The 18869-nt window shown below is 33.6% G+C and overlaps 2 protein-coding genes across 8 annotated transcripts; both read right to left on the bottom strand.

Annotated features, from left to right (window-relative positions):
• Positions 1-516: 516 nt before the first annotated feature.
• On the bottom strand, positions 517-7180 carry LOC11408721 (receptor-like serine/threonine-protein kinase NCRK). Of its 7 annotated transcripts, none has more exons than XM_003606316.4 (11): positions 5729-5975; positions 4691-4743; positions 4190-4276; positions 3943-4056; positions 3742-3855; positions 2947-3225; positions 2595-2836; positions 2157-2453; positions 1722-1955; positions 1259-1489; positions 517-1058 (listed from the first exon to the last, which is right to left on the bottom strand). In XM_003606316.4, the coding sequence occupies exons 3-11, from the start codon at positions 4257-4259 to the stop codon at positions 780-782; spliced, it is 1860 nt and encodes a 619-aa protein (XP_003606364.1). In that variant the 5' UTR covers positions 4260-4276; positions 4691-4743; positions 5729-5975; the 3' UTR covers positions 517-779. The 7 variants fall into 7 exon arrangements, with proteins under 7 accessions (XP_003606364.1, XP_024638034.1, XP_039689385.1 ...); XM_024782266.2 differs by lacking the exon at positions 5729-5975 and adding an exon at positions 5234-5553; XM_039833451.1 differs by lacking the exon at positions 5729-5975 and adding an exon at positions 4881-5189.
• A 1026-nt stretch (positions 7181-8206) lies between these two features.
• Positions 8207-13700, bottom strand: LOC11405602 (E3 ubiquitin-protein ligase WAV3). The gene is made up of 2 exons (XM_003606315.4): positions 13178-13700; positions 8207-10468 (listed from the first exon to the last, which is right to left on the bottom strand). The coding sequence occupies exons 1-2, from the start codon at positions 13382-13384 to the stop codon at positions 8561-8563; spliced, it is 2115 nt and encodes a 704-aa protein (XP_003606363.1). The 5' UTR covers positions 13385-13700; the 3' UTR covers positions 8207-8560.
• Positions 13701-18869: the final 5169 nt, after the last annotated feature.

Genomic DNA, 18869 nt, shown 5'->3' with positions numbered 1-18869 from the left:
TCTACTGGTTTGATTGCAAAAGTAAAATCATTATGAGGCGTTGAAAGAGTCCATACAGTCAAAAGTAAAACCAAACTTACTCCTAACAGTCACTATCAACGACACAAACAACAGAAACAAGCCAAGCACACTCCCAGGTAAAACCAAATCCCACCACAAATTTTCTGAATCCCTCCTTGATCTCACATATTATAATCTTTAAATTATTAATTTTTTTCGTTTAATTACTTTTATGCCAAAAGTTATTTTTCTTCTAAGCTTCAGTTGCTTTCTTGTAACGTAAAAATAATATATTTTTTCCTTTTTACATAAGATATAATTTTTTTCTTCTTCAACTTTCAACTGTTATTCCTGTGAATGCAGTCTCCCCATATTATTTCCGGTCACACATTTGACAAGCTTTATAAGCTAAAAATATAAACAACTATTTGGTCACAGCAAAATGATAAGCTTAACTTCAAGGAAGATTTCTTGTCCAAAAAAATACTTCAAGGAAAAGATTTCAGAATATATGTATATTTGTCCGAAAAAATATACGATGTTAATTAATAAAATCGGATTCTTCTCCAAATGAAAGAACCAAAATTAACCTCACCTATAGTCCTCCTAAGCTTTTTTGTACAAGAATACATTGAATATATTTTTTGTGCTTATAATCTAACCACATCTATGTGCTGTATATTCAATTCAAAACAGAACTGAAAAAAAAAATGTAGAACATAATCTCAAAACCAGATTGCATTGCTTCATCCCTTGTGAGCAATGCACAATAAATATCATTATTCAAGGAGAGTATTTTCAAGGGACAGTCCATCTGTCATGCAAAATGATTCGAACCGAGGCTCGGTTATGTCTACGATTTCCTCTTCTGATGCATGAGAGCTATTAGATTTTGATGACAACAAGATTAAACTTTCCATATACTCAGCTGAAACTGCATCTGCTTCTTTATTTTTGTTTCCAACACACGGATTATGATCGATATCTAGTGATGATAAATTATGAGTTGCAAATTCATTGGATGGAACTTGCCTTTGCTCTTCTGCATTCTCCGCTTCCTTTACGTGTACATAAAGAAAAATATTCTGTAAGTGGTTTTTTTTATGCAACAGAAGAACAATATTTATTCGCAGTGTGACATAACTAACATTCAGGCAAGCAAAATTTTCATCAAAACTCAAATTTGAAAAAAATAAGAAACTTGATTAAACTAGAAAGTGTTATGGAGAGCTGAAAACATGATAGTGAATGTGTTCACCTGAAACAAGCTAGCGGGAATGTTTCTTCTCCTCCTTGATTTTCCCGGAGAAATACTTGAAAGAATTTGAACAACCTCGCTCATTGTTGGTCGAGTGTCTGGATCCAGAAGCAAGCACTCCTTTGCTAGGTATGCCATTATATGCACCTCTTCTTCTAGGAAGTTTCCTTCCAATTGTGGATCAACTAACTCCGATATTATTCGTCTACTGTCCAGCAAACGAGGAGAAGCCTAGAACAGAAATTTCGGCGAGCTATATCAGTAATTGGGTATAACTTTTCATAGTTGATAAAGTAAGATTTGCAACAAATTCATATAATAAAGCTAGTAACTATAGCAAAAACCATATCATCCTAATTCTAAATTTAATTAGAAGATACGGCACATTATAAGATTTTAAAAAAGATGATGACAAAATGTAAATTCAGGTTAATTTTATCGTTATGAATTTAGTTTAAAGTACCCATATAACGAGGCTTTCTTCTTTTCCGGTAGTTTTATGGATAGGATGTCGACCCGTGATAAGCTCGAGAAGAACCACACCAAAACTAAAGACGTCTGATTCAAGAGAGGCTCTACCAATAATCGCATACTCAGGTGCAAAATAGCCAAATGTCCCTTGCATTCTTGCTGGAGAATCTGAACCGCTTGGTAGGTCATCAGATCTCAAGTTTTTAGCCATACCAAGATCAGTGATCTGCAAGTTGATTATTTAAATAAAATAAAATAAATCAATAAATATACCTTATGACATTTGCTTTTAGTATACTACTGTCCTCAATCATATCATAAGCCAAGTCTCTTAAGACTCCTAAGGTTGCATATCCAAGGATATTATATCCTCTAAAGTAATTCAAAATGTGTAACTACCATTTAAAATTAAATTCACTATTCATACCTTTGCTTGCCAATTTTCATCTAGAAGAATGTTGGTTGATTTCACATCTCTATGAAGAATTCTTGGAGCAGCTGCTTCATGGAGATATTCCAAGCCCCTTGCTGCTCCAACTGCAATCATAACACGAGTAGTCCAATCCATATATTTTCCAGAAACTCCATCTAAACACTCCCTCAAATTTCCATTATTCATGTACTCAAATACTAATAACCTTTGAACATGTTTTCCTTTTGATTCTAAGCAGTATCCAAGTAACGGCACCAAATGACAATGATGAAGTCTAGCTAATAGTTCAATCTGAACAAACAAAAACATTATACTCATTATGGATATTTTAACATAAATTAAAAAAAAAAGGTCTTATAATCATCTTTTATTTAGATATCATGAGCATTCGAAAGAATACTAAATCACTAGTATTCAAAAATTAGCTTCTACCTCCTTGAAACATGCAGAGTCTGCTTCTGGCCCTCCATGATCTTTTAGGCGTTTAACTGCCACAATATTGCCATCTTTTAGCCGACCACGGTATACGTAACTACTTCCGCCTACTCCAATAAGGTTGGTAGCTGAAAAGTTATCGGTGGCACTTTCCAGTTCAGTAAATGGAAATTGAATAATGTTTCCATAGAAAGTTTCTTTTTGGCTCCCAAACAAAAAAGAAGGTTTCTGAAAGCATCCTACATGAAGAAAAAAAAAAACAAATCAATAATTAATACATAATGGAAAATGAACAGAACTTTGAAGTTTGAAATCGGAATCAATGGTGAGTGATTAAAAATCAGCTTACCTGTGATGTGACAAATAGGAGAACTTATAAAAAGTTTTGTTTCTGTCACTGAAGAAATTCCTGTCCTATAGCTGATTAGGTTGGCGGTACTACCACTACTGGTTTCCTTATCTGACGAGAATATTGGTGATTGAATAGAGCATCTGTCCCTTCGGTAGACGTAGCATACAGCTGAGGTAAGCAATGCAATAGTTGTGCATATAACACATATCACTAGGATAACTACAACAACCTTGCTGGAAATGTGTTTCTTTGAACCTAATGACGTGCTGACAGTTCCTGCATATCACTCAAAAAATCATAAATTAAGGCACAAACCAATGATATAGTGGGAAAGAGCACAATGAGAACTAAAAATTGAAGAAAATCTTCACACACAATGAGAACTAAATAATTATTTTTAAGTATCCGTAGATATTAACACGGTTATACTCAGAAAACAAATATTAGTGTGTGTTTGGTTTTGCATTGACAAAAATTGAGTTTGGATGAATTAACTTTGGTTAAAAGTGAGTTGAGCGCAAAACGACTTATGTTTGTATACATTCACATAAAAGACTGTTAGACAATAAATCTGAGGCTAAAAATCATGTTTGGAGGTAAAAGCTCCAAAGCAGTTTTAGGCTAGAATGAATTCTAGAGGCAAAGTCAATTTTATTCGAAAACTCAAACATATCAAAATCAAGTTTATCTGTCTATAATCACTTTTGTCTCTCATATATGCATTTAGTTTCAGTGTACAATAATAACTACTAACTATGATATAGAAATTTAGAATTAGCATCAAAGATATACCCCAGGTGCAGTTGCAGGCGTGAAAGCAATTAGAGCTATTACCATCTGCTGCCACTTCGGGAAATCCATTGGGATCACAAATACATGTCCATATAGATGCACCCTCTTCGGGATCTATATGAAAGGCAGAGTAGTTATTATCATATTATATTCAGGTTATGATCACTGTCTCCTCATTTGACATAAAACAAAAGTACATACCTGAGTGGCAATCGCATGATTTTGAACAATTAGCAAGAGAGTTGCTTTGATTCCCTTCAAAAGAAGAACATCTACATTTCCACTTGTTTAGGACAGATGTATCAGATGCTTCATCTGCCAAAAACAAAAACAAAAACAATGCAACACATAAAATAGTGAGCTTTATGGTTTCTTTGGCTTTACCTATTTCAGCACATAAAATAATCTACAGGAAACAAACAAATACAATATAAATTGTGATACTAACCACAAATGGAGTGTTGAATCCAAAGCAAACTAATAACAATAGCAAGAGCAATTTTGATCTGTGACTTCATTTATTCAACCCCATACACTACAAGAAAAAACCACTTATCACTACACAGATATTTGGGCAACAATTTTTCTCATGTCAGGAAATAAAGCATATATCTAATATCATTTTCTAAGACAGTAAATTCATGTGCCAACCAAAACAAAATCACAAGCAGATGAACAGAAACTTGCAGCTATATTCTTTCAAATATTGTATTTGTGAGAGACAGAAGTAAAAAGAGCGATAGATTTAACCAGTTAATGGTTACAATGTATTTAAAGTATACAGTAAGTGCCATATCTTCAACACTCAAAATTTTACCAAACTAAAAAAATTCAAGTTTTTTGGAGCAAATAACAAAACTTAATTGACTTGATTTTCTGTTATAAAATCTATGCCATTTTAGAGATGATAGAAAAAGAAAAAGAATGAAAGTAGCAACAATTGGTAAACCTGTATCAAGAATAACAAGGTTAATCTTCAAAAATCTTGAGTATAATCATAATCTGTGGAAATGAAGGTAAAGTGACTTAAAAGATAAACTAATCCAAAAAATACAATCTGCAGACAAAGTAAAAATAGTAGGAAGAAACAAATAGACAGTCGGCCAACAAATACTATATCAGAGTCAAATCCTCATTACCACCAAACCAAATACTGAATCAGATAGAAAATGATGGCAGTAGGAAGTGTATTCACAAAAAAAAAAAAAAAAACATGGTGTCCCAATATTTTAAAAACCGAATTGGACATCGAACTAGTGTGACCTCCAGGTCATGGTTTAATTACTTTAAACCGGTCGAAATAGGACACGGCCAAACCACTTGATTAACCTAAATGTAGACTGTGCCGGTTCATGGTTCAACCGGTTGAACTGTTTCGGTTTTTAAAAACATTGTCAATTGTCATATACACAGCAGCATTAAAAACATGAACATTTAGTTGCCTAGATAGTAGCTAGCGGGAAGTGGCAAAGAAAGTCAACAACTGATTTACCTAAACAATCAATTGAATGAAGACAAATGGACCATTGATATAGTTACATGATAAATCACACAATAAATGCAACGCAGAGAACTGGTAGAAAATGAACTCTCTTGATGGCTTTGAGAATTGAAAGTAGCTAGCAAAATGATATACACTTTTTGAGTGGATTAAATTCAGCAACTACCAACAGTAACCATCATAATTTCTACCTAAAATTCTGCATAGGTTTTAATAATCATCCTTGAAAAAGTTCATTTTGAAATGTGTATAATTAGAATCAAGTCAAAGTAGCAAAAAAGATAAAGGGAAAGAAAAAGAAAAAAAAAATGAGAATCTGAGAAAGGAAATTAAAGACTAATGTCCAATATATAATATATATAGGTAGAAGGGTTTTGGAAAGTTTGAATTTTTTCACTTAAATCACATACGATTTTGATGGTTTTGGAAAGAATCAAGAGTAAACCTTATCTAAATTAGAGCAATGAGATAAATGTTTTCACCAACCTTGAGAGAATGAATAAAAGAAGATAGTGACTGATTCCAAATAGTTATAAATGCCACAAAAGCAACAGAAATATATAGAGTTGAAATGAAGGTTAAGAAAGCAACTATGAAAGTACACCACTTCTCTATGAAAATAACTCATTTGCTAACTGAAAACAACACCTCAACCACCATTTCATAGTCAGAACAAAAAATCAATTATTGTTTTGAAAGAACGGAAACTTATTCCCTAATTTGTATAAAAAACTTAGGGAATAATAAAAAGGTTGGTTCAACTTTAAAGCACTAAATTTTATATTATTACTTACATGTAAAGAATAAGATAGGATATGGTATGGTATGTATGTAGGTAAGTTAACGGCTAGAAAGATAAAGTAGTGTTTTGTCATTTCTTGAATCAAAAGATTTTGGAGACACAAAAATAAAAAAGGAAAGAGTAACGGTAGATTATTCTAACAAAACCGCCCCCTAAGAAAAAAAAACTACAAAACCGTCCCCTAAATTTTGCATATGTGGCAGTTTTGGCCCCCAAAACTAATTTTGACTCGGTCTACGCTGACGTGGCACCCTAAATGAGGTGCCACGTGTTATTTTTTTTTATCAAAAATTGACCTTGGGGTGCCAAAACTGCTACAGTTGCAAAACTTAGGGGACGGTTTTATAGTATTTTTTCTTAGGGGGCGAAAATTAAGCTTTTTTTTTATTTGGATGAAGTGTACATCATATTTTACTTTGCTTGAAAGTCATATATCATAATTTTCAAAGGAATATATCAAATTGTCAAGGTTCATAGTGGAATTACACCAGTGACCGGAGTTAGTTTGAGAAATAGTGAAATTACACCAGTAACTAGAGTTAGTTTTAGAAGAATTTCAATTTTCAATTTATTGAGTTTTGTTTAATTTTTTTATCTCGAGTTATTATACATTGTCCTTATCAACTAAGTTAAGGATATCTAACATTGAATTATTTAATCTAATAATAATATTAAAGTGTTGGGGTTTATTGAAAAAAAAATATAGAAAATAAAGTGTGGGGGCCATTGAGTTATTAGAGTGTGGGGTCGGTGTTATGGTGGGGCCACCAGTTGTGATTGAGAGCGTTAAGCAATTAATACTAGCATAAGGAAGATGGTTATTACTGATTAGAGAGAAAAGAGGATCCTACTTAATCAACGGCAACTTTGAAAACATATTAATCTAACAATGTAAATTGCAATGAAATCATATTAAGTAACGCACAAACAAACAAAAAAAAAAAAAGCAAAGAGACAGAATTAACAGCGTATGTTATGTACTAACCTGCGATGTGATGTGGTAACATGAACTAGAACGCACGCACGAGTGGATGAATCATGAATGAGTAAAGTTTGTAACAAGAGTTGAAGAAGAAGATGAAGTTACGAAACAGAAAATTTTATGTAAGAGGCACTCACTGTTCTGTTGTGTTGGTAGAGGAAACAAGTACTGTACTGCTAAGATCTAAGGTGGCATACACTGCTTGCTTTCTTATAATTATAACCCCACGTGGGTCCTACATGTTTATTCATAGAATAATAAACCATATGAACATCACGTGACATTCATAATTATAGATTATGGTCATTCAAATTCGACTTAAGGCTATTTGCATCCCATTGAAATGTTTCATAGTTGTGTGTCGCACTTCCACCTCGAGATCTACCTCAAATCATTCACACTATCTATTGAAAAAGTTCCAACACTTTTCACCCACAATATTATTCTTTGATCAATTTGATATTGTCGGATCTAAGCGCAACACTACTTCTATGAAGAAACTTGTGAGCATTGTCACTCATCTTCCTCCAAAGCCTCTAGGCAAAGTTACTACGCCACCTTTGGTTGTTGTCCCTAAATATGATTATCTACTAATATGACATGATATCGTTCCAACAATAGAATCAATGCTCCATAACAAGAGAAACAATCACAAATGATTGCTACGCAATTGGAGAGTCTCAACAATGACCTGATGTCATTGTGGAAATCATGACAACAAAGTCCTCATTGTGGAGATCACGACAACAAAGTCCTCCCTGATAAGCATGATCTCATTTGCACCTATTTAAAACCTTGGAAGGTCAAGAACAAACACTTGACAACAAATGTTAATCCAAAAATAGATTCACGGTTAAGCAAAAATACAACTCCAAAATCCCGTACATAAGGGCATCGACCTAAATGAGTCATTTTCATATTTAATAAGTGACCTTGCTAATCACCAGCTCATTGTGTTCACTTCGTTGTACAAGTCATCATCTCGAACTAACAAACATAGTGGCAATTGTCCGAATAGGACCAAGACTCATCCAAACTAAGCTTCATATTAAGGCTCCACGAAGTATATGTTCCTCCATTAGTATGTTTAGAACCCAATAATGCTATATGGTCCGAACAATAAGAATCACTAGAAACGAAATATGAACCTATAAGAAACTAAAGTGGGAAAAAATGAAAATAGAAAAGCCTAAAGATCACCACATATGAAAATTAAGTATATCACATCAACATGCATATAATCAAGTGAAAAAAAATTCACCAGCCCAGTTCAACTGAAAATAGCAAATTATGTACATCACTCAATCACACTGAAAAAATTAGACTTACCCTTTTTCACCATTCTCTGCATCTACAATTTATACTGGCAAAAATCAGGAATTTTTATATCCCCCAACCCAAAATTTCCTTCCTTTTAATTATACCCCCGCCATAACCAAAATTAAAAAATAAAAGAAGATTACAGTAATCTCCAAAGGTCTTCCCACAAGTTTATGTATAAGATAAGCAGAATTTACTCAATGCACTGTTGTTATTATCTTCTGTGCCTTTCAGGAAATGATTTAGCAGGCTGGAGGCTTCGCCTTAGTGGAGCCCCTAACACGATGGTCTGCGAACGCGTCACCATATCAACCATAGAAGGAGTTTGGTACGATTGCAAAAGACTAGAGCTATCAGTAGAATCCCCTCGTGTCGTTGCTCTTTGTGCTGAATGCGAGCTCAATCCTGACAGAACATAAGCTCTTCCAGACTGCTCATAGACATGTTGGTTCGCCATTCTCTCCTGCATTTGCTGTAGTTCAGCAGCAAGTGCAATGCATAACCGATCACCAGCTTTAGCAGAAACTGATTCAGACAATGTCTTATGACAACTATCTAAGACAGAAACTGCAGCAGACAATTCCCCGCGTTCAGCTGCAACCCTTGCCTCGGCCATCGCCTCAGCTGCTCGAAGCCTGTTTAGCTGTCTGTCTACTTCGATTGACACAACTAGTTCTCTGCCTATGTTAGGTCTCTCGATTTTTACTTCACTAGTTTCTTCCAATGCTATCATTTCCTTTGTTATAGGATCTCTATAAAAACCTTTAACATTCAACAATGACATCTCATCATTGGAACTATCAATTGGAACATTGACTGTCACCAAAAAGTCCCTCTCTTCTTCGGCATACAAATCTCCGACAGTAATAGAAGCCATTCTTCCATCAGTAGTCAAACTAGTTCGATAACTTCCTGCTTTTACCGAACCAAGTTGCAGCTGAGGATGAACACACCTGATTTCTAACTGTAGTTCCTGCACTACTACACTCAAGAGTCCCCCAATACACTGCGCAAATGCGTCCTGAATTACGTCCTCAGCTTCGATAAAAGAAAATGTACCTCCTGATATCTCGGAGATTGAATGCATTGAAGTAGCATCGTGGTCAGCGCCGAAGCCAAACGCATGCACAGGTATCTGCAAGCCTACACTGCTATTATTACGGTGAATGGTGTTTGGGACAAGTGACTGGTAATTTGTTCCGACATTGGGTCTACTATTGACTGTGTATGTATCTTGTCCATCAGAGAGTAATATGATGCTGGAAACTGGATTCTTCCACCGACGATCGGAAAACACTTTTGCACCTTTCCTCAAGCCTTCAGCAATGTTTGTTCCGCCATTTGAAACCAAAGAATTAACAGCTTGTAAGGCCTCTTGCCGTCCGATTTCAGTCATCTTTCGAAGAGGAAAGATGCGACGCGCCGTGGAGGAGAATGCAATGACAGACAGACGGTCCGAGGGACCCATATTTTGAATGACAAAACCCATTGCTCGTTTTAGCAATGCCAGTTTAGTACCTAACATGCTGCCACTTACATCAAGAACTGTAACAAGGTCTACTGAAGCACGAGACTTTTCAACCGGAGGTGGTGATGAGTCCGTATTGTTTCCGGGAATATTTTGTTTACTCTCTGACTGAGGTGCTTTGAGATGAATTAACACGGCAAAGGCGTCACAAGAGGCTGATTTTGGAACAGATGAAACCTCAGGACATGTTCTGATCTCAACTTTATCTATTACATTGTGATTAGCCTCGTTATTATTGCTGTTGCGAGGAATTGAAGCATGTTGATCAATAGATTCATCATCGTCAAAAATAGCCGGTTCAGAAACGTGATAAAGTGATGAAATCTGTCCACCTGCATTAGCTTGGGGAGAAGGAAGCCTCCTTACGGCAGGTGGCCAGCCATCTTCTCTTGTTAATTGACTGCTTCGAGGATTAAGAGTCGGGCTCTGAAAAGGAACTTCTTTCCATTTTGATCGACAAACGGGGCAAATTTGGTTCCCATGTTTTACATTGGAAGTGATACAGTGGAAATGGAAAGAATGAGAGCACTCTGCGGTGAAAATGGCATGGCCATTCCCTGGTTTCATTGTGTTCAGGCATATTGCACAAGTACCCTGCAGATCATATGGATAAAAATATCAGTAAAAGAAAGCATAGTAAGCGCCATTATGGCTTCCACAACTATAATTTGAAGGAAGTAAAAACAAGATTCAGATGCAGAATCAAGACTATACTTGACATAGTCAACACAGAAATCCCATTTTTATCAACCAAATTCCTTGTACTAGACAAAAAAAAAACGACAAAACACTAATATCACTGTTTGGATAAGCAACTGAATTAGGTGCTTATAGCGTAAGTGCTTATGTATAAACTATTTCTATAACTAAAGATAAAATAAAGTCAACTATTTTCATATAAGCTATAACTATAAGTGGTTTCGATAAGCTATCCTGGCGTGTTTATGGAAATAAGCTGAAAGCAGCTTATAAACATGTCATAAGCTGCTTCAATAAGCTCTCCCAAAATCTTACAAATGTATGTACTAGTAGATAAGCTCAAATAGTTCAACTCAAACATACCTTATATCTGAAATCAACACTAATAAAAAGTGTACTGAGCATTAAGATCCCCATAAGCTTTGAAAATTTAAATTATAAATCTATCAACAATGGAAGAACTCCAGGATGTTAAGACAAGCATCCTCAAGCTTTTACAACTATCCAAATTTGCATATTTCCCAAAGACATATTAATAATTTAATAACTGTGATTTCAAACTGAATTTTGAAGCTTAATTGAAATAAAGCTAATTTGTAAATTTGACCGTGGTTGAAAGGTAAGCCAACAAGTGGCAACAACCAGTCCTAACTACTAAAGAGTGTGTTTGGTTTTGCGGTAACAAAATTTGATTTTGAATGAATTGATTTTATAAGATTGATTCCAACTAAAAGTGAGTTGAGCTAAATGTAAAATGAATTATTTATTATTTATGTTTGAATTCAATCATGTAAAACTAAGTTGAACAATGGATGCAAGACTAAAAATTATTTGTAGAGGCAAAAGCTTCAAGTTAGAATCAACTCCTGCGGAAAAATCAATTATACTCGAGAACATGTCAAGGTCAATTCTACACCGCTAGAATTAAAATTGCCCCCTTCAAAAGTTTTGTGGCAGTCTATATATGGATCAAAGCACTTAAAGAAAAATTTATTATTAATCAAATAAATTCAGTAATGAAAAACATGGCCATTCTAAACTAATATGACATTAATAAGTTATTAAAAAAATGAAAAGAAAAAGAAGCAAGTTCACTAAACAGGAAAATCTGAACAGTGCAGCAATAAAGTAATCTTTAAAAAATGCAATATTTGCAAAGGTCACTATTAGCACATTATAATGTCTAACACTGCCTTCTTGTCCCACCCAATGTAGGTCCACCCCACTTATAAGACCAAATGCATAAAAAGATGAAATAGAATACAACCCATCTTTACCACACATTCCCACCTAGATGCCAAGATTCTCAACTAAATCCACAACTTATGCTACAAAGATAAAAATAAGGTCAACGTTTAGTGGTCAAAAACCTTTAGAGTACAGCAAGAGATGATAAATAAATAATACAAATACAATAATCACAATACTTTAGAAAATAAAAGACAAAGTACTAAGACAAAGTCTCTAATCACAACTCTAGAATTGAAGCTTTCGAGACATTGACTAATAAAATATAAATGACATCGAAAGAAGGAGAAATCAAAGATGATTTATTCAATGATGTAGCATTTTATTTTATTTTATTATAGTAGAGTATATTACATTGTTTATCCTGCAAAATTCCAACTTTTACTTTGTCTACAGAGTTGAATATCACAATCAATGGTTATGGGGTCATTTTGTTTTGTTTATGTCCTCATTCTTATAATGGAAAGAAGAAAAATATAAAATAATCTATGTAGCTCGAACTCAAACATTTCAGATTGAAGGTGTGTGTCTGATGACCGACAAAATTGATATTGTGTGACAAAACACTAATATATGTAATTACATTTGATCACTTCTATCTATTTTTTTAAATTACTACTCGTATCTACGTGTCAGTGTCGTGTCCGATATCACTATCACAACTTGATAGGAGATAATGCATCCACAGCCACAGCCACATCCACAAAATTGAACAGTAAATAAGTAATGGACTAAACAAGAAGAAAGGTCTTAAATTCAAACCATTTCTAGTAATGGTCCTCTTCTCCACTACAAACCATTCCCCACCTATAATGGGTTTGAAAACAACACAATCAAGAATATAAATGTACACAGAATAGTCAAAAAGGAATGAGTCACACTCCACCCAATTGAAAGATAAAAAGACAAGCCAAAACTAACCCTTGATTATAGCTGATATTGACCTTCATCTAACCATAATCATTAATCACACAAAATAGTAACTAAGCTTAAGATGTTAGTAATAGTAACTTTCTTCTTACACTAACTAAAAGGAAAATTCAAAAAGATAAACAAAAAATTAATCAATAAATGTGCCTACACCCAAACACTATGTAGCACCGGAACGTGTTTCCGGTGTCTAACAGTGACACATGTGATTATGTTCAATTAATTCACGTCTCTGTGTCAGTGTTGTGTCTTGTGTCTGGTGTCTGTGTCAGTGTTGATAGCCAAATGGTGCAAAACTTTTCACTTGAATCTCCATGGTAGATTCAATGGTGAAGTAGAAGCAAAAGGGTAACTTTAGAAACAACCCAACAACAAAAAATGAAACTTTATATCCAAACAAGTAAAAGGGTAGTGAAAAGTGCAAACCTTAGGTGATTTGAGTAACCGGAAACCAGAGGAAGATGGTGATTGAATACTTGGACTATAACCGGAGGTGTCACCGGCGAGAGAAGAAGCGGCGGAAGAGGTGGCGCCGGAGAATCTTGCGGCGGAGGAATCATCTAAAGGTTGTGGAATGTGAACACAAGAATTTAAACCAAGGGCTAGTTTCACTTTTCTCCATTTACTTCCCATAGTTTTTTGTTACTTTTTAAGGCTAAAAGGGTTGAGTTGAGAGTTTTAGAGGATTATGGAGTGGCTCAAAAGGGTGTGGAAGTTGGAGATGAATGTGAGTATGTGAAAGATTTGAACTTTGTGAAGAAACATGGTAGAAATGAACATGGGGAAGAAGACAGTGGAAGATGGGGTTTAGGTGGAGGAGTGGAAACTAATCAATGTAAAGTTGAGAGAGAGAGAGTTTTAATTAAATGGATTAATGGATGAATGAAGATTGAGGTGAGAGATGATGAGTGGTGGTTAGTGGTCAAAAGATAGAGTGGAGTAGCTCAGATGAAAAATCAATATTGTAATTCCATTTATTTCAAATTAATGTTAGTATATTATATTGGCTAAAATACATTTTTAGCTTCAAGTTCTACAATTTGTTGATTTTGATCCTCCAAGTTTTATAAATAGTATTTTTACCCCTTGACTTTATTTTCATTTGCAAAAGAGAGGTTTTCTTTGATTTTGGTCGGTCAACGTTGTACATGGACATGGCTTTTAAAAAATCGTATGTCAAATAAGTGGTGATAAATATTTGGTTGAGATGGACTTGCACCTTTTTTTTTAACAAAAAATATCAAGTAAAATAATATATATATATATATATATATATATATATATATATGAAAAACTAGATAGACACACGACATTAAAAGGAAGTGAATCAGATTGAAGTTTGAGAGGTTCCTTTTCACTCCTTTCATTAGTGCTTTAGTTCAATCAATTGATAATGCTTGAGATAATCCTAATTGACATCCAATAACGATTTTTGCTTGTGTGTTTAGGGTTCAATTGATGCAGAAAACATAATAGAACCCTAAGTTGCATCCAAATTTCGATTGTTTGGGTGTGTTCGCAAAGTAGAGATGAAGAACATGGGCAACGAAGGGATACAAAATAACATCGAAAACATAGCTACTATGAAGATGCCTAACAAGTATGTCTCCAAGTAAGCATTTTTTTATCATTGTATATTATTTTCGAAGTAAATATGGTCGATGGCACTATGTGAGAATGGTATTTAAGTGATAGTAAGATATTTGATATATATATATATATATATATATATATATATATATATATATATATATATATATATTCTTTGTCACATTAGTTTTAGGGCAACTAAGAACCACATGTTAAAGATAAGATTCTACCATAAAGGTTATTTTGTTTATGACTCTAAATCATCATACAAATAAGGCGAAGTTTTTGAGTTCAAAGATGGTTGGGACATACATGAAACTACCTTAATAGATTTTGATAAACTTGTAAAAGAACTTAGTTACTCATAAGATTATAAATTATGGCATACATGCCCACAGAAAGAGTTGAGTCCAAGAGATTGGTTCCTCCCAAAACACAGGAGTAGTCCAGTCTCTTTGCACTTCCAAAGGATTTCACTATAATCTCACATATTACAATTTATCAATGACTCTTTCAAGAGACTTCTCAATGCTCAAGCACACTTGCAAGAGACTTCTTTGCTCAAGGTCACTCCCAAGAGACTTCCATTACTCAAGGATAACTCCAAGAGCCTTCCTCTACTCAAGGACACTTCCAAGAGATTTCCAATGCTCAAAGGGTTTCCCAAAGAGACTTATGTTGCTCTAGGTTTCACCTAGAGACTTATATCGCTCAAACACAACTGAATGAGACTTTTGGTGCTCAAGGTTTCAACAAGAGATTTATATTGCTCAAGCTTCACAAGCAAGAGACTTATGTTTGTTTACAACAAATAAAAACAAACTTGTTCTTACATCGGATTTAACAAAAGATGGTGTAAATTGAACAAAGTAAACAGACTCTATACAACTTTTAGGATTTCTAAGATTACAAATGTTGAAACGAAAATCCAAAGTGTATATGCGCTATTTGATTTGGCAGAGTAATGACACAGTCAAAATAGCAGAGTCTTGTTACAACTACTTATATAGGCATAAATTTGAGAGACGTTGGAGAAGAGTGTCAGCGCATAAGAAGCTTCAAATCAAGGATGTTGAACCATTGTTGGATATGAATAATTTCGTTGAATAGTTATTCGAAAATATTTTGCTGAAACAAAAAGTATCTTATCATTCTTATTGCCCTTAAAGTTCTTTGTCTGTTTCTACATGTGGTTAGAAGAAGACAAAATTGTGCTCATATCCTTTGATTTGGATGGCTACAAAGATGACAAATCTGGCGTGGAGTCTGGGTCTCAGAGGTGCTTCTAAAGTCTGAAGGGGTCTTCTGTGTCCGGCTAGTTCTTCTATGTCCGATGATCTTCACAGAGTCTTATGATCTCTTCAGCTTCTGAGAGTGTTGGCTTTTGGTTGACCTTTCTCTAGATCTTCTACCAAAGTCTTTTGAGCTTCTCTTGTGCTTATGATGCTTTCAATACTTGTTCAATACTTGATGGATATATTATATGATTCTGCACACTTAAACAAATATTAGTACGTCTGATTCAATTGTTCTTTAATCCTTTGTCCATCAAAATCTTAGAGAAATTGTACAAGACCTTTCTTGTTCCAACACTGGCGATTGACTCAGTTGTTCATACTGCAAGACTCGAAAGGGTCACAAGCTTGTTGTATTTGGTGTTTGAGGAAAAGAGTTGTGGTGCATGGATCTATTTCGTGTTGTCGAACGGTTCATTCTCCCGTTATCATAATCTAAGTTCAGTACTTGGAAACGTTCATATGCCATCTTTTTTGCAATTCAATTATGTGCCGGCGCACGGATGTGCTGGATTATGCACATGATGTTTCACTGTTTGCCCCTATTTTATATTTGGCTCCTTCAGGCTCTCAGGTTGTTTTGTTTCACCTTTTGATTTTTTTTTCCTCGTGTTTGTTGGATTAAGTTTATGCCCCATTACTTTGTATTGTTTCCTTTACATAGGGTTTCACAAATGATCTCTGCACTCTTTTTGCCTAAAAAAAATAATAATTCAGCTGTTAATTTTGTCAAACACTATATATTCAATCAGTTAGTTTAACCGTTATCAACTAACTTTGTTATGTAAACTTATAAGTTATATGCTATTTTAACAAAAAAAAAAAAAAACACTTCTTTTGCCACATATACTTTATTTTGATCTTATAATGAATAGTTTATAACTTCTAAATTCATACAACAAAAATAGATATGTTTGATAATAATTTTCTTCACAAGCTTATAGTTCTTTCTTATTAGCCTATAACAATTGTCGCTAAGCTACTTCAAGTAAATTTGTTTATAATTTTTTTATCTAAATTTCACATTTGTTACCTTACATAAAAAAATAGCTAACTTAACCATTAGTTTTACAAAATATTATAAATTTAGGTAAATAATTTATCTTTCATTGTTATCCGTTATAAACCGACTTATCAACTAACAACTATTTTGCTAACATACACCATCCGGTCACAATTATAGTCAAAAATAAACTTTTTAGATTCATTCAATAAATGATGTATGTAGTCTATAATATAGGACACATACATCATTTATTGAATTTACCTAAAAAATAAACTTTTGCTTATAAGAGGTATACACATTTCCACACACAATTTTGTCTCTACCTCTTCCCAACATTTGTAATTGCTATATCTAAATGTGAAATTTCACCATATATAGATTTTATTCTACATATAAAATAAATGAATAAGAGAATAGATTAACTTTTCAAAAGAGAATAAATGCATAAGAGAAAGAAAATTCTTGGATTGAAAAAGACATTGACTTGACTGAAAATAGAAAAAGAAAATGACTTTGTACTTGACACCCTTTTATCAATGAAACTAACACATGCCATATTATTGCCTTGCCGGCCAGGCAAAAACTGATGAGTTATGTGTATGATTGTATCCATCTGGACTCCATTGGTGAACTTGATCAATGAAATGAAGGGCTTGTGAAAGAATATACCATACATATCATAATTTCCACAAAATGAATAAAGTTATGTTGGGTCAAAGAGTGGCTATTTAGCATAATTTCCACTCATGGTCTTTGGACCACATATAGCATAATTTAAACCGATAGTCAAATGAATGAGTACCTTTGGCTAATTTGATACCTCATTTGTTTCATTATGAGTATGATTTTTAGTTATTTTAGATAAACTAAAATTATGCAAGGTAAAATTATTGAGGAAGGAGATTTCAACTATGTTGAAATTTCAAACCCCTTGTAATCATTAGCAATATATCCATATAAATTATTAATGAAAAATGAAAAGAAAATTAGATGGGCAAACCAAAACCAATGAAACAAATAAAAAAAAAACTTTTAAAAAATATGATATTTTGAAACACTGTTAGAACAAGTGTTGTAACTTTTAACCACTATTAGTTCTTTTAAATTGTTGAATCGTTTATACTACTAATTCTCTCTTTCAATTTATCTCCTTCTAGCTTTCTATCTCTCTCTTAAATTTATTCTGTATCTTCAATAAAAATACAAAAATAATCAAGAAATAGAGTAAAATTAAGAGATAGATAAAGAGTTATAATTAAGAGCAGGAAGAGATTCTAAAGTGACTTGAAATGATCATCAAGGACTTTAGCTTAATGCATTTGAGTATTTTTTTTGTTAATCAAACGGCCTAACGGGTGTTTGAATTCACCTTTGAGATCAATCAGTGAGAAATCTAAGATTCCAACATAGTTCATGGAGATGTGTACTTGTGTATTATATTATTTAATTAAATACTGCAATTGAAAAGAAAGTATTTTAGCAACAAAAAATGTGATAAACAGTAAATAAAAAATAACACTTACTTTAAAATTATTTTTTTCTACTTCTAATATTCTTATTTATTAATTTTGTTACGTCTGCAACAATTTAACTTAATTTTTTTCCTCTCATTTGCTTTATTAGGTTTGCAATTATTTAACTTAACAAATTTCATCTAAAAAATGTATCGTACCAATTTCATTCCTATCCTCTTGTCTTTTTTTTTTTTAAGAAAATATTTTCTACACTTATCCTTATTTATTAATTTTGTTAGGCCTGCAGCAATCTTCTTATTCCTAAACAAAGCTTGGTTGCCCTAATTTTAACCTAATAATTTAACCCTAATATTTTAGCAACTTTTCCCTCATTTAAAACCTAACCATATTTCCTAATTCTCCTCCTCCAAACCTTAACCATCTAACTTAACTCCTCCTAAACCATATTTCCTAATTCCCCTCCTCCAAACCCTAACCAATATATTTTAATCCTTTCTCCTAAACCGAAATCTCTTTTTAAAACCATACCTTTCTCTCCTCCAAACCCTCACCAATATATTTTAATCATTTCTCCTAAACCGAAATCTCTTTTCAACATGGCTTCCAGAAACATTCAGACTTTGCTGTCATACCACTGCCTCACTGGTAACCATATCTTCATTCCACTCTGGTTTAAACTAAATATATAGATTTTTGCTCTTATTCCTCGCTGTTTTAAAGTATAAATCATTCTTTCAATCCCTTTCAATCTT

This window comes from Medicago truncatula, chromosome 4 (genome assembly GCF_003473485.1).
Source record: "Medicago truncatula cultivar Jemalong A17 chromosome 4, MtrunA17r5.0-ANR, whole genome shotgun sequence".
In the NCBI taxonomy this organism is placed as follows: Eukaryota; Viridiplantae; Streptophyta; class Magnoliopsida; order Fabales; family Fabaceae; genus Medicago; species Medicago truncatula.
Note: the sequence above shows the minus strand (reverse complement) of the source record. Positions and strands in the feature narration are given on the sequence as shown.

Bases quoted from the DNA above. Each gene is read 5' to 3' on its own strand.
- LOC11408721 (XM_024782267.2), bottom strand. From the start codon at position 4,259: ATGAAGTCACAGATCAAAATTGCTCTTGCTATTGTTATTAGTTTGCTT. The intron at 3,856-3,942 runs GTATGTACTTTT...CCTTTCATATAG, and splicing joins ATCATGCGATTGCCACTCAG to ATCCCGAAGAGGGTGCATCT. The intron at 1,490-1,721 runs GTACTTTAAACT...TTTCTGTTCTAG, and splicing joins AAGAAAGCCTCGTTATATGG to GCTTCTCCTCGTTTGCTGGA.
- LOC11405602 (XM_003606315.4), bottom strand. From the start codon at position 13,384: ATGGGAAGTAAATGGAGAAAAGTGAAACTAGCCCTTGGTTTAAATTCT. The intron at 10,469-13,177 runs GTTTGCACTTTT...TATGATCTGCAG, and splicing joins GGTTACTCAAATCACCTAAG to GGTACTTGTGCAATATGCCT.